This window comes from Lipophrys pholis (assembly GCF_963383615.2).
Source record: "Lipophrys pholis genome assembly, chromosome: 3".
Classification (NCBI taxonomy): Eukaryota; Metazoa; Chordata; class Actinopteri; order Blenniiformes; family Blenniidae; genus Lipophrys; species Lipophrys pholis.
In genome coordinates, this window is record NC_137627.1 from 17043499 (window position 1) to 17056681 (window position 13183).

Here is a 13183-nt window from a genome sequence, read left to right on the forward strand (position 1 = left end):
CTTGGTGAGCTTCTTGAGTGTGTTTTCTGGAAATATTTAATTAAATGTCAAAAGTGCTGACTTTTTTTTTTTTTTCCAAGGTACTTTCCATAACAATGAAACTCATGTGTAATCTCAGCAGGAACGAAATGGCCGGTCTGACCTCCTAAGTTCCTGAAACATGCAGCACATATTAAATCTAAACAGGAGATAAGCTGCATCAGTGAAAAGTTACACAAACTAATAAAAAGGCATATTTTGCTTGTTATCACAATCCCAATTTAACAGAAGGTTATCATCTGCACCAACACATACATCAAGTACTCTGTTTATTATTGACAGTGGGATTGCATGTTTATACGCTAGTCGCATAAATGAATCGAGAGGCTGTGAACTGCAGCGATAAGGAGCATAAATCTGCCAGTTCTCCCTTCCTTGTGTCACCAGTGTCACTTACATATTAACATAAAATCTAAGATGTGTTTCAATATTGACTGTAAATAATCAAGATGTTGCATAACACAACATAGCAAAGAGAAAATCAGTATTCATCAGAAAAGTCAAAAGATATAGTCAAATAAAGTTTCTTTGGCTCACTTTAGCTTCTGTGGGGAGAGATTTTATAAACTTGAGTTTCCAGTCACCACAAGAATCATGTAAAATCCTTCAAGGTTAGAGCTTTAGACTAACCATCAAGGTTTTCACTGTCAATGCTGGTGTGGTAAAAATAGAGCTGAGGAGGAGGAATATGTGCTGGAAAGCTGTAATTTGAATCAAGTACAATGTTTTGTCACTGTGCTTAAGAAGTCTTCTCAGTTATCTGCACACATTTTGTTCACCATAATTGAAGACATACAAGTGCACATGCACGCACGCATACACACACACAAACACGAGAATGCAATTCTTCGCCTCATACACAATCCTAAACCACCAGAAGCAATTACCAAACCCGATTCCAAACAATAATTTCAACCTAACAATGACTTTCAACCCTGAAAGACAAGCAACGCATTGTGGATTCCATCGTTTTGTTTTCGACATAGCACATTGGACACCCAAAGCATACTATACTGTCAGTATACTATCAGACCCCACAATAAATACATTATTAGAAACAGAAACTGAGAAAGAATGAAGAAAAGGCACATACTAAGTATTGTGGGTTTTCTTCTAAAAGGGAGAACTATCATATCATGGCTGAAATTATCCAGATATGACTGATGACCAAGTAGATTCAGAGCTGCAACACATTTCCTACACATGTCCAATTTTTAGGTGGTACATTTGAAATTATTTGCTTGAAAACTAATTTTTTTTGCACAACATTGTAGGGTTAAACCTTCATATATTGAGGAACCTTGCAAATTTTTAACTGACCTAAGAGATCATGATTCCTCTCCCTCCTCTGCCTGAGAGGTATAGTGCCATGTAAAACAGTTCTGCAGCAATACCTTCGTTTATGGAGACAGCCATCATGGAGGTTGGCATTGACAAACTTGAGTGGAGGAAATAAGTGAATGAAACAGGAGATGGCAGAGACAGATTGAACGGGGATGAAAGGGACGACACAATGCGAGGTGGAGGTGTGAAGTCCCACTCAAGCTGTAATGAGAATGTGGCTGTGCGCCACAGGATTTGCCGGTAATTGGTTTAATGAATGCATTCTGTTGCCTCTGATTGAACACATGCCCTGCACACGGCCCTCAAGGAGCCACACGGCATTATTTTTGTTTCCTCCTGCAGTCCAACTAGCTTTTGGTACCACCCTGTCTCACGCTGTGCTGATCCATCCATTGCTTGCTCTTTGTCTTGCTTGGTCTTATGTGAAGGTCAAACTAATGCTCCGTTAGAAAAGCAGGAGGAAATTAAGCACAGATTGTTTCTCTTGTCTTTTCCGAGCTGATGGACTTAGTGGCTGATCTGTTTGTATGTGTGCATGTGTGTTTGCACTCACTTTGCAGATTGGCCTGTGGCACTCTGAAGATGGACTGTCCATGGAGAGAAAACTTCCATCAATCAACGTGACAGACACCCTCTTCAATACGACTCTCACCATCACCACGATATTGGTATGTACTGTATGGGTACTGACACACACGCAGCAGCAGTCCATTTTATTAGCTCAGCTGGAGCCTGATCTCCATGTGGCTGACACTCTACAGTCGACTGAAAATTACCACATCAAAAACTCATTTTGTGTTGTCAGATCTCAACTTGATCCTCTTGGGATCTGAGGAAGTGATGCTGTGCAATTGTTTTGCCCTAAGTACTTCAGATGAGCCCACATCATACGGTACCAGCAGGAAGTAATAATTCACCACGACAGCCTTCCTGAGCCTCTGTAGTAACTATAGATCCTGCAAGCGCCTCTCCTCACTCCTTTTATTACATGAGATAAGCTATTTCCTTTAGTCACTCGCCATGTTCACTAATCCATAATCTATATTTTTGCTCAGTTTCAAAACAACATGCAGTGAAACTAATATTCATTCAGGTGACGCAGGGCAGTTCTGCAACAGAAAGTGAGTAGATTAAGTACCTGAATAATTAATGATATAATCATGAGTAAATAGTTTGAAAAGGAAGTGGCCTCTCTCACTCTGAGCTTTCGCTTCAGCGCCGATTCTCATTATTGTAACAAATGGGGAAACGAAGTTCCGGTCTCAGGTGCAGGATTCATGTACTCACGAAAAGACATGCACTCTCTGAAAATAAAATACATCACAGTATCTCTACAATGACGTGTCACTGAGGTGGTTCCTGCTAAGATACTGCTGTTACACTAAGAAATAGTTTGTGAGCTTGTTGTGATGTGGAATTGTGCTTCCAAAAGTGTTTACATTCAATGTAATCATTTGTCATTTCAGTGTGTTAGACATTCTTATCACTCTCACACTCAAAGCAACTTGTACTTGAGTGTCATGCCCAGAGACGCCTAAATAAGTCAAATTGAGGATGCAGGGATCACATCACCAGTACTGTGATTACAGCACGGAACCACAGACAACCTTAAAATCTCACCAATTCGCAGGATTCACATTAAAATCTGAATACTTAGAGTAAAAATGAAATTAAAAACAAAAAGCCAATTTACAAACAGTAATTGTTACTCTAACCTTTTCTCTTTTTGAGCACTCATTTCTCTTGAGCCTGTTTTTTGGCTCTTGCAATACTTTTTCATGCTCACAACTAGTTTCCTCTCATAACAATATTCATAATTACCATGTGCTCATGAGTTGGTGTAGGTCATTGTCGCCTGGCAGCCTGCAGGGACCGTGTTAAATAGTGAAACGCAAGTTTCAAAACTGTAATTACTTAGTTTGTAACACGTCGGTCTTTGATTCACTCTGCACACTCTAAGTAACTCTCTTTTTGAGAGGTTGAAACCTCCTTGAGGAGATTGTACAGATTGTACTTTGAAGGACAGAAATCACCTCTCACTAGAAGTGTGTTTCTGACCGTGTGAAAGTTACATTATAGTTTAGTTATAGCTCCCATTACAGCAAAGTGACTCTACAGCACTTTGCATTCCAATAAAATGGGAATTAAAAAAAACACAAACCCTTTAAGAGAACCAGAGGTTGCAACCGACTGCCATTACTGACTGGGTTTAGGTTTTCACTAAAGAGAACAACGGCCGGAAAGAAAAAGTCAACATGGTGCAAGATGATGAGAGTTGTAAACAAACTAATGTTTATGCTCAATGTCAGTAAAACATGCAGGACTAGTGCTTCCGGCGCTTTACCCTCACTAGAGACTCCAGAGAAGCTATAACTCAAAAAGAAAATCTTTTGTCCAGATACATCTGAATGGAGCTGGTAGAAAATATAGCATTAACAAAAAAAGTAAGACTCGATGTGGGAAAGAAAAGGGTAAACACAGATGTTAGTTCAGGACAATGGGAGTAGCAGAGCAGGGAAAGACAGATGATACAACAGCATTGTGATCGCCTGCCTACATTGTGTAGATTTGCTTCTGCTCCACAAACAGCCCTGATCTATTGAGGGCCAAAGACTCTCTTCTTAAGCTTCAGTATCTGGCATCAGGATGTGAGCTGCAGAGGAGGAGAGGTGTCCATGGTGCTACATGCATCAGTGAACCTCAGCTGCCTATGACTCTGTCACAAGTCGCCGCTTTCACTTCCTTATGCCACGTTTGATAGAGAGTGACCACGACAGACCAGGAACACCTGACCAAAACTGAAGTTCTGCACAATCTCTTACCCAGACATAGAGGCATCATACTCATAGAATCCCTTACTGTCTCCCATTTTTTTCTGCTTTTCCCAAATCATCTTTGAGGGTGAAATGTTGACTTGCTGTTTAATATATCCCATCCTCCAACCATGATAAAGAGATAAACAGTATAATTCACTTCATCTGCCAGTGGCCATAATGTTATGGGCGATGCATGTTTTCATAGTAATCAGAAACAAGTTTGCGTCTAACATTGGACTCATTTTGATGCACTTACCTTATAGTCTCTGCATTTCTTCCTCCATCATCCTTCTTCAAAGCTTTGTCCAGTTTACATGTTTTTATGAACAGTAAGTACAGGGGTACAGATGAATCCTTTGATTTCAGCTGGATGCACGGGGGTGCTTTCTGTGTAGATTTGACATGTTCTCTTCCTGCATACATTTTCTCCATCTTTACCACAGATTCATTCCACAGGCCATGTGAGGTTAAATTGTGACTCTAAATTTCCTCAGCTCTCTGTTTGGCCTGACGGTCAACCTGTCCATGATTTACCCTGCTTTTGCCATAAATCAGCTGGGATCAGCTCCAGCACCTTGCAGTCCTGAATAGGATAAAAGCAGTATGGAAGATGGATGGATGAATCCAGCTGATTCATATTTTTGACTCCTACGAGTCAGTAAATGAGATACAGGCCAGGATTTTACCTTCTGAAAGTTACAGAAATTACCATATGCAACTCTTAAGGTCTGTGGGGCGATGCTTCAAACTCAGCCCAGCAATCTGGCTGAGTGGCGCTGCCACAGAAATAAACCAAAAACTGAGAAGAAGACACAGAGCAGGCAAAACTCCCAGTATTCAAGAAATACAAAATCTCGCCTTGTTAAACCAAATAGCATCAGCTTCTGCAGCACGATCTGGAGCTTGTTGTCTGCCATTGTTGTTGTTGTTATTTCCCTGAGAGGGTTGCGTGGTTATACATTTGCGAGGTGAGCCGATGACATCATCGCTTTCAGCAAATGTGCGTCTTTCCTGTCCACATGTCAACGCTGAGGCGGCGTTTTCACATTTCTCGACTCTGGAAATCATTTTCAAAACAATGCGTTTTCAGGCTCCTAAAACATCACACCGTGTGGCCGATCGGTGAAAAATGATGCCGTTAAATGAAATTGCATTGTCATCTGGACAAGGATCTCAATGGAGGGCTACAGGCGAGAAGTAGCAAGTCCAGCTGGAACAAAGTCGACCCTGTAACATGTCTTTAAAGTAACCTTTCACTTTGTTCTTCACGTAATATGTGGAACTGCTCAGCCGTAGCACATTTCTTTATCTTAGTAAGAATACAGCAATAAGCAATAAAACAAATGCATGGGCAACGCTCTGAGGCAGCTGCACATTGATGATCAAATTGAATTGTCTTTTAATAATTACATTCGTCTTCTGTTTCAAAATGTCATCACCTTTGAAAAGAAGCTCACTAGTAGTGCATCCGTGTGTTGGTGCACACTGTGGAACGTTGCACGTGCTTCGTGGTTTCATGAATGAAGCCATTCAGATTTTCAATCAGCGGAACGTCTGGCATACACAGACAGTCACGCACACGCAAATCTGTCACCCGTCCAGCCTCTCCTCCGTACTGAAGAATCAGATGACAGGGCACAAAGTAGCTTGTAAGCAAAGGCAAATGGCCCAATGCGTTAGTCTGAGTCGTTGGCTTATCAGCTGCAAGCCACGGGAATGAGGGAGGGACATATTGCAATATTTTGCTGCTGAAGAGCTTGCTGGTCTCATTGAGACTGATTGGGACTGAGATAGAACGGTTCATTTCACACAGGGGGGATGAAGATATGTGTGAATGCTTTGGTGGAGGTGGAGTACAAATGAGACCGTGTTTTCACAACAGAAAGAAGGTGTGAAAGAAAGAATTGACCGAGTACAGAGCTTTGATTTCGCTTTGGGTATACAGAGTGCCTAGACCAAACTTGGGAAGCCACCAAGGAGCAATTTTCAGTGCCTATCACAGCTCATTCATCATAGCATGATTGCTGTGTCGCTGTTATCTCGCTTGTGGCCGACAGATGAGCTGCAGCTGAAAGCCTCCATGAGCAAGCCTTACCTGTAGCACTGGCTTTGGAGGGGTCTCTGTGAATTTTGGTGTGCCTACAAACATACTGATAGTATTTATGTATGTTCTCATCTAGTGTGTGTGCGCGTGCGTGCCTGATGATCCTGACAAGTCGACCTGGCCTTTGCAGAGGAGTTTCATTACACCTGCACTTGGCTGTCAGCTTCCCGCTTCAATTCCACCAACAGCTGCAGAAGGAATAAAAGAAAAAAAGAATTGATTATCATTTCACTGCCTGGGCCTCAAGCCGTGTGTTTGTAATCATTGATTGAGTTTGTTACTAGCACCGCGTGGGCCTTTACACCCTCAGAAGCTCCATTGATGTAATACAAATAGAATAATCATTCTTGGATACCTTGATATGAATTATCTTGGCTCTGAATGGTATGTGGTGCTGTACTTTCTTTTATGTCAACGCATGTCAATCTGTGTTCTCTTTTAATATAAAAAATTTTTTCAAACCAAGTGATTTTTTTAATTATGAGACCTCAAATGTTTAGGAGCATTAAGTTGAGTTTATAACTGAATGATGGACTTTGGTTTTCTTAGAGAAGATGTCTCCGTCAGGTAATAATTTTGTGGTTTAAACGGGTTTCAAGGAGCCTCATAGATGAAAACAAGAGCATGAACACATGTGACCTATGAAACAGGATGAACAGGGTTGTTTCTGCATCCTTCCAACAACACATTTATCTCTCTTCTATTCCCACTTCATCCAACAGAGTCACTGGGGCTGGAGCTTATCCCAGCTGACACTGTTACAAGTGATACACTAAAAACTCTCACTTTATTTATGTAGCATTTTAAGGTATTTGTACTTTCAGGAGTAAAACTTGCTTATTAGGGTCCAAGCACCAAGTGGTACAAAGACCCTATTGCAAGGAATTATTATTATCATTATTACGCTTTCTCCTTTCACGGCCAGAACTGCTTCATTTTGATGGCCCAAAGGTGCTGAAACGTGCATGAAAATTTGCACACACATCAGAAGCGGCGAAAAATGTGATATTTCATGGTTACTCTGCATGTGCATGTCAAAGTAGCTCCACAGCTCCCACTGCAATTTTTTCAACATTTATAACTACAGCCAGGACATCTGAGCTATGACTACATTATGATGCACATCACGACACACTAAAATGTCTCTGACAACCATACTCTAAACCCAACAGGAAGTGCGCCATTTGGTGAAATTTTGGTAACAAACTCCTCCTAGGGGGTTAAGTCCAAGAGACCTGAAATCTGGCCTGTTTATACACAAGGGCCCTACTGAAGAAAAGTTAGCAAAATCTTCCAAATACGTCAAAGGGCATTGTTCTATTGTTTTGTTACAAAGATAAACCGTCAGGAGACCAGGGGAGCATCCTTTCCTTAGCTTATTGAGAATTCGAACGTTCCTTATCATGGCCGCCACTTAAACACTTAAGGAAAAGGAGATAGGAAAGAAGAAAGGGGGACTATTCGGATGCCCCTTGTGATGTCCTCTGCTATCTCATAAGTAACTACTGAGTACTCCAAGCATCTGTTCACCCTAATGTAAATTTCGAATATATTAAAGTTTTTTCAAGAATGGGCTTTAGATCGAAACATTTTAACGGTTCACTGAATGAAGTGCCACCAATTAGCGATGCAATTTAATGTGATTGAGAAGTTACTATAAGTTACTTCAGGAAACATTTTCAGTTCTTGTTGCACACCAGCACATAGCTCCAAAAATATAAATATTTCCAAAATAAGTTATAAAAGTCATATTTAAATCTCAAAACTTTATAAAACACAATGAAAAAAGATTATCCCCCTATAACTAAATCCAAGTAATAAACATCCATATATGTTTGATTTATTACACATAAACTAAAGTATTTGAAGTCCTTTTTTTAAAAATTTAAATACAGCATTTCGAAATAGTTGAATACTGAATATAATAGGTCCACTAACACTAACACAACCACTGGCACATAATTCTGTGAGTATTGCTGATCTTTTCATTGGCTTCATCTTAAATACATTTGGTGATTATGCCATGAGGTTTTCATTTAATAGCCTCAAGTATTTTAATATCATTCATAGCGATTATGCTAATTGCCGCTCTGTTCTTACAGAGCTGAGGACACCATGAATTGAAGTCACATGCAGCGAGATTTGCCAGCATAGACTCGTGTTTGATGCCAGCTCGCAGCCATTGTTAAGAAATCACAACTCCTCAATATTTACACCCTGACTCAACCTGTGTTTTGTTGGTAATGCCTGAAACGTGCTCTGAGTGACTCCCCCAAGAGTTATTTTCTGCCTTTTTTCCAACTATAGCACTCTTGGCCATTCTCTCAGTTTTCCCTCAGACTACTCTTGTGTCACCAAGTGCTTTCATATCCTCTCAAATACGTATTGGTAAGAATTCAACAGGCAGGACTGATAAAAGCAGACACAGAAGCAGATTTTCTGGCACAGGGGCTCAGAGGCACTGAAGCATGTGTGCATGAATTTGCACACACAGACACAAGATCTGTCCCTGTTTTTCAAAGTTTGAATGTACTTGTTCTTTCTCTGTTTTCAGCACAGTTGCATTTGTATTGTCTGCAATGTATTTACCGCGAGAACACAAGAGTGAGGAAACAGCTTTATTAAAAATTAACACGACCTGGCTCTCTGTTATGACCCAGTATTTTCACAAATATTGTCGGAGCATCTGAGGCTACTCGTTGAGTGGGAGTCCAGAGTCCCCGTGCGGGAATCGAATCTCCGCTGCCAGGCTACTTTACTCTGGAGAGCAAGTTTTAAAAGATAAGAAAACAGTGGAGGAAAGCGAGGAAGCGGGCGTGAAGACATCTTGAACACCCCGAGGTTTTAAAAGGGGAAACTCCATTGTGATGTATGAAATTGAACATGAACAACCCCATACCCACCAGTGCACCGAGCACCCGGTGTGCTTGCTTGTGCATATGTAAAAATGTGCTTCCTCCACCAAAGTTATCAGTCTGCAACCAGACTCCTCGTGGCCTGGGAATAAGAGGCAGCTTTTAAAGTCTGCATTCCTTCAGAGCTTCAAACTCATAGCTTTATTGCTGTTTTGCTGTGTCGTGCAAAAAGAAGGTAGATGGAAGTTCTTTGTGATTTTACTTTTATGGAAGGCGGCTTTTCCATAGTCCCGTATAGACCTTTCATACCTTTTTGTAGTTATTTTTATATGATTTTATTCTCTACTTCACAGAGTTCTGGTGTCAGAGAGTTTTTTTCCCCCAGTCTTTGCTGGAAGTTTCAGTACTTCATCATTTATATTAGCAGTTGTGTTTCCACTCCTGCAGCCCAGCACTGATCTGGTTACAAACTGCTTTCACTGGACCTTCTTATAAAACAACTGGAGCTCAAAGACAGAGGGACGGATTGAAGCCGCAGGAAAAGAAACACACTGGCTTGATAATAGCCAGACAGCTGTGTTATTGATTGCTTTTTTTTTTTTTTTTTTTTTCTTTACTGGTGTGATTGATGTTTCCAGGCCTGGTTTGATTCGTCTGTACTTAACCAGGTCAACACAGTGAGATGGAGTAATAGAAGATGCTCAGGCAATATTTCCCAGCCTTACTCCAGGAGATTGAGTTTCCTAATGACAGAGGCCATATTTTATAAATGGAGAAAGCTTGACCATTTTTTAAACACATAAATCAACTGGAAGCTGGAAAGTGAATTAGTTTTTGCATAATCAAGTGTTGTAGTAGGACACTAGCATGCATTCATCTTTGCACATTACTGCTCCTCTGCCCTGCAGCTGTAAACTGCTGTAAAGGGGAAAACATTTCTCTGCCTGTCTTTTTTGTGATTTTATCTTTTTCTTGTTATTTTTTTACTTCATTACAGAAACTTAAGGCCAACCAATAGCTTCTATACTTATTATATACTTTGTTGGATGAGATAATAACTGCTGGACTTTCAAGATGGGTTGTATTTACAGAACATGTCCAAAATTGGACACATTCTAAATGGATGTGTTTTTTATTATCATTGTCATTGTCATCTACATCATAGATTATTGCTGAAGGCATCAAAACTACGAACAAAAACGTGAAAATCTTGGTTTAATAAAAGAAGTGTGAAGCAAATCAGAATATGTGGACCGCTTTGAAGCAGCATGTGACATGGTAAACAATGAATAATCAACTTTGACAAGAAAATTCATATCATGTCAAGAGCAAATCAGTTCTGCAACAAGAAACGTCAGTCTGTCATTTATTTATGAAATAATGTCCAGTCAGTTTACAAAATGTTTCGGGGCATCTTCAGGTGGAAGTCATGAAAACCATCAACTGTAAAGATGAAATGTTCTCCTGTGAGGACCCAGGGAATGGCATCCCTGCCATGTACTGTTGAAAATTAGTGCATCAATGACAAGATTGTCACAAGTGCGAAAACATAAAAAAGTATACTTTATTTATCCTCTTGAAGAATTTACCTCTCTGCTTTTAACCCCTCCTAATTATAGTTAACCTTCACCACTAGGAGCAATGGGCTGCCATGGTGCACACGGGGGGCAAGGATTTTGCTCAGTGACCTGTCAGTAGTGGGCTTTGAACCTGCAAACTTTTGATCTATTTTTCTAACCTCTCGACCACCACTGCCCTATCTGATAAATCTCACGTAGATCTCAAGTATCGTGCAAATGTTGAACTCCAGGCTGAGCATTCATGGGTTCATTTCTCTCATTTTTACTTCTCCAGATTGATACCAAAATAGCAATCTTTCTGGTAACGTGTGTTTTGGGATGTATTCTGATGTTAAAATAGCAATATTGATAGTGTAATGATGGCTGGCTACTAACATATCATGTCATATGATACTTTTATCACCTTTAGAACCAGAATCAGAATCACTTTATTAATCCCTGGGGGAAATGCTTTCATTTGTTATCTTATCTGATAAGATGATAGATAGATAGATTTGTAAGTTGTTGTTTTGTTTTTTTTCTTCTCTCAAACACACACCAGCGCCCTTGGTCTACATTACTGTACACTGAGATGTAGTCTTTGTCAGCGTCCTTCTCTCTTTGCCCCTGTAATACACTGGAGACTCTTGTCAACACACAGCATGTCTGTTTAATCAAACTACGAGCCTGGCTAGATAAACTGAATCCCTGTGCAGGCGCAGGCAGCAGAGTGGTGCAGTCACACAGAGAGTTGATCAGCAGTCATTTTATTCTCATTCTTATCACAGCGGTGCAGGAGGGTGTGGGTTCTACTGTCCAGTGATGCAGCGAGGAAGAGGCAAAGCTGTTTAATCCACAGTGTCAAAGTGATGCCCCCCTCCCCTCCTCCCCATCTCCCTCTTCCTCCTCCTCCCTTAAAGGTGGAACTAAACAGTTGCTATGACAACAGGGCGAGTCACAGTAACATCGGCACCACCCGATGTGCACCCAGTTCACAAACGCACGCAATTTCACTGCAACTATTTTTGTGGCTTTCACTGCGAGACAAATCTATAGACAACCAGCTGCCACACAAATAAGCATTTCCAGCTGCGACAGTGACAAAACAATTTCACTTCTATTCCGGCTCATACGTACACCAGCACCACATCATTACACTTTACGCTTTAACCTCCTCAACACTGTCAGTCAGAGTTCAGCGGCTTATGCACATGACTCTGCGGTGAATTACACACACACACACACACACACACACACACACACACACACACACGCACACACACACTCATTTATAGACGCCTATGTTCACAAAAGCAGTTGACAGTTTCTTTCACAACATTGTGGTTAAAAATACTGAGCTAAAAAAAACTTCTTAAAACATCTTCCATCAATAGTAAAGAAGCCAGAGTAAACCCTTTTGTTACTTTGTTCATACTTTAGAAAGTTCTTTGTTCCATGAAAGCATTTTTCACTTGTTAATCACTGTTATCTAATGCCAAAATAACTTACTTTATCTGTATTCATAAGCTGAGTGCGGTGATAGTACATAACACTCTCTTTTGTGTGATGAGGTGGAGTCTGAGCACGCCGCTTTGACAATCACATTATATGAAAAATAGCACGTTAAGGTTAGCTCCAAAATACATCACAGCAGGCCTCGTTAAATCTTTCTCCAACATCAACTAAATGACAAAGCCAGACATGAATAATCACACAGTGGAACGGCGAGTTGGTTCTGTCAGAGACGGGTTGTAAATAGGTGTGTATTTCTGTGTGTGTCTGTTGGATTAAAAGAAAACTTGTGTCGTTTCTGTTCCACCTTTTCCTGGTTACGACAGATTAGCGTTGCAGCCCTGTCCCGAGTTTTAGTGCCTGGCTCTAGTTCAAATCCACAAATTTCAGATTTCATTGAGAGCAGTAAACCCGAAGTGAACCATGACCTCCAAAGGGCATATGGAATGCTTTCACTATTCCTACTCACTGTAAAGTCTTTGGATAGTTTCCCTAAAGCCATCCCATTAAACCTCAGCGGTGCACTCCACTGATTTATTCATGCACTCAAATAAAGTGATAGGACTTAAAAGAATTGTAGAAATTGCTGACATTTTACATGTTTGTAAGCTACGCCTGGTCCCGTCTTGACTTTCTTTGTCACAACGCAAGTTTGTCGACAGTCAGAGAAGTTCAATGAGATGCACTCTTCTGTGTTTTTCAGGAAAACCCGTATGTGATGCTACGGCAGAACCACCAAGAGCTGGAGGGGAACGACCGCTACGAGGGCTTCTGCGTTGACATGCTGAAGGAGCTGGCAGATATTCTCAAGTTCAAGTATCGCATCCGGCTGGTGGGAGATGGTTTATACGGGGTTCCTGGAGCTAACGGCACATGGACCGGCATGGTCGGGGAGCTCATCTCAAGGGTACGTGAATACAACCACGCAGAGGAGATATTTCCAGTGAACAGTAC

The 13183-nt window shown here is 40.9% G+C and overlaps 1 protein-coding gene across 3 annotated transcripts in view; it reads left to right on the forward strand.

Annotated features, from left to right (window-relative positions):
• grik4 (glutamate receptor, ionotropic, kainate 4) overlaps nt 1-13183 on the forward strand; it is a gene marked incomplete at its 5' end in the record, with an annotated part of 199662 nt that overhangs the window by 161582 nt on the left and 24897 nt on the right. For all 3 annotated transcript variants that reach the window (XM_080458998.1, XM_080458999.1, XM_080459000.1), the window contains 2 exons: nt 1944-2051; nt 12933-13136. In XM_080458998.1, the coding sequence (XP_080315124.1) occupies nt 1944-2051; nt 12933-13136 (312 nt within the window). The remainder of the gene's footprint in view (nt 1-1943; nt 2052-12932; nt 13137-13183) is intronic.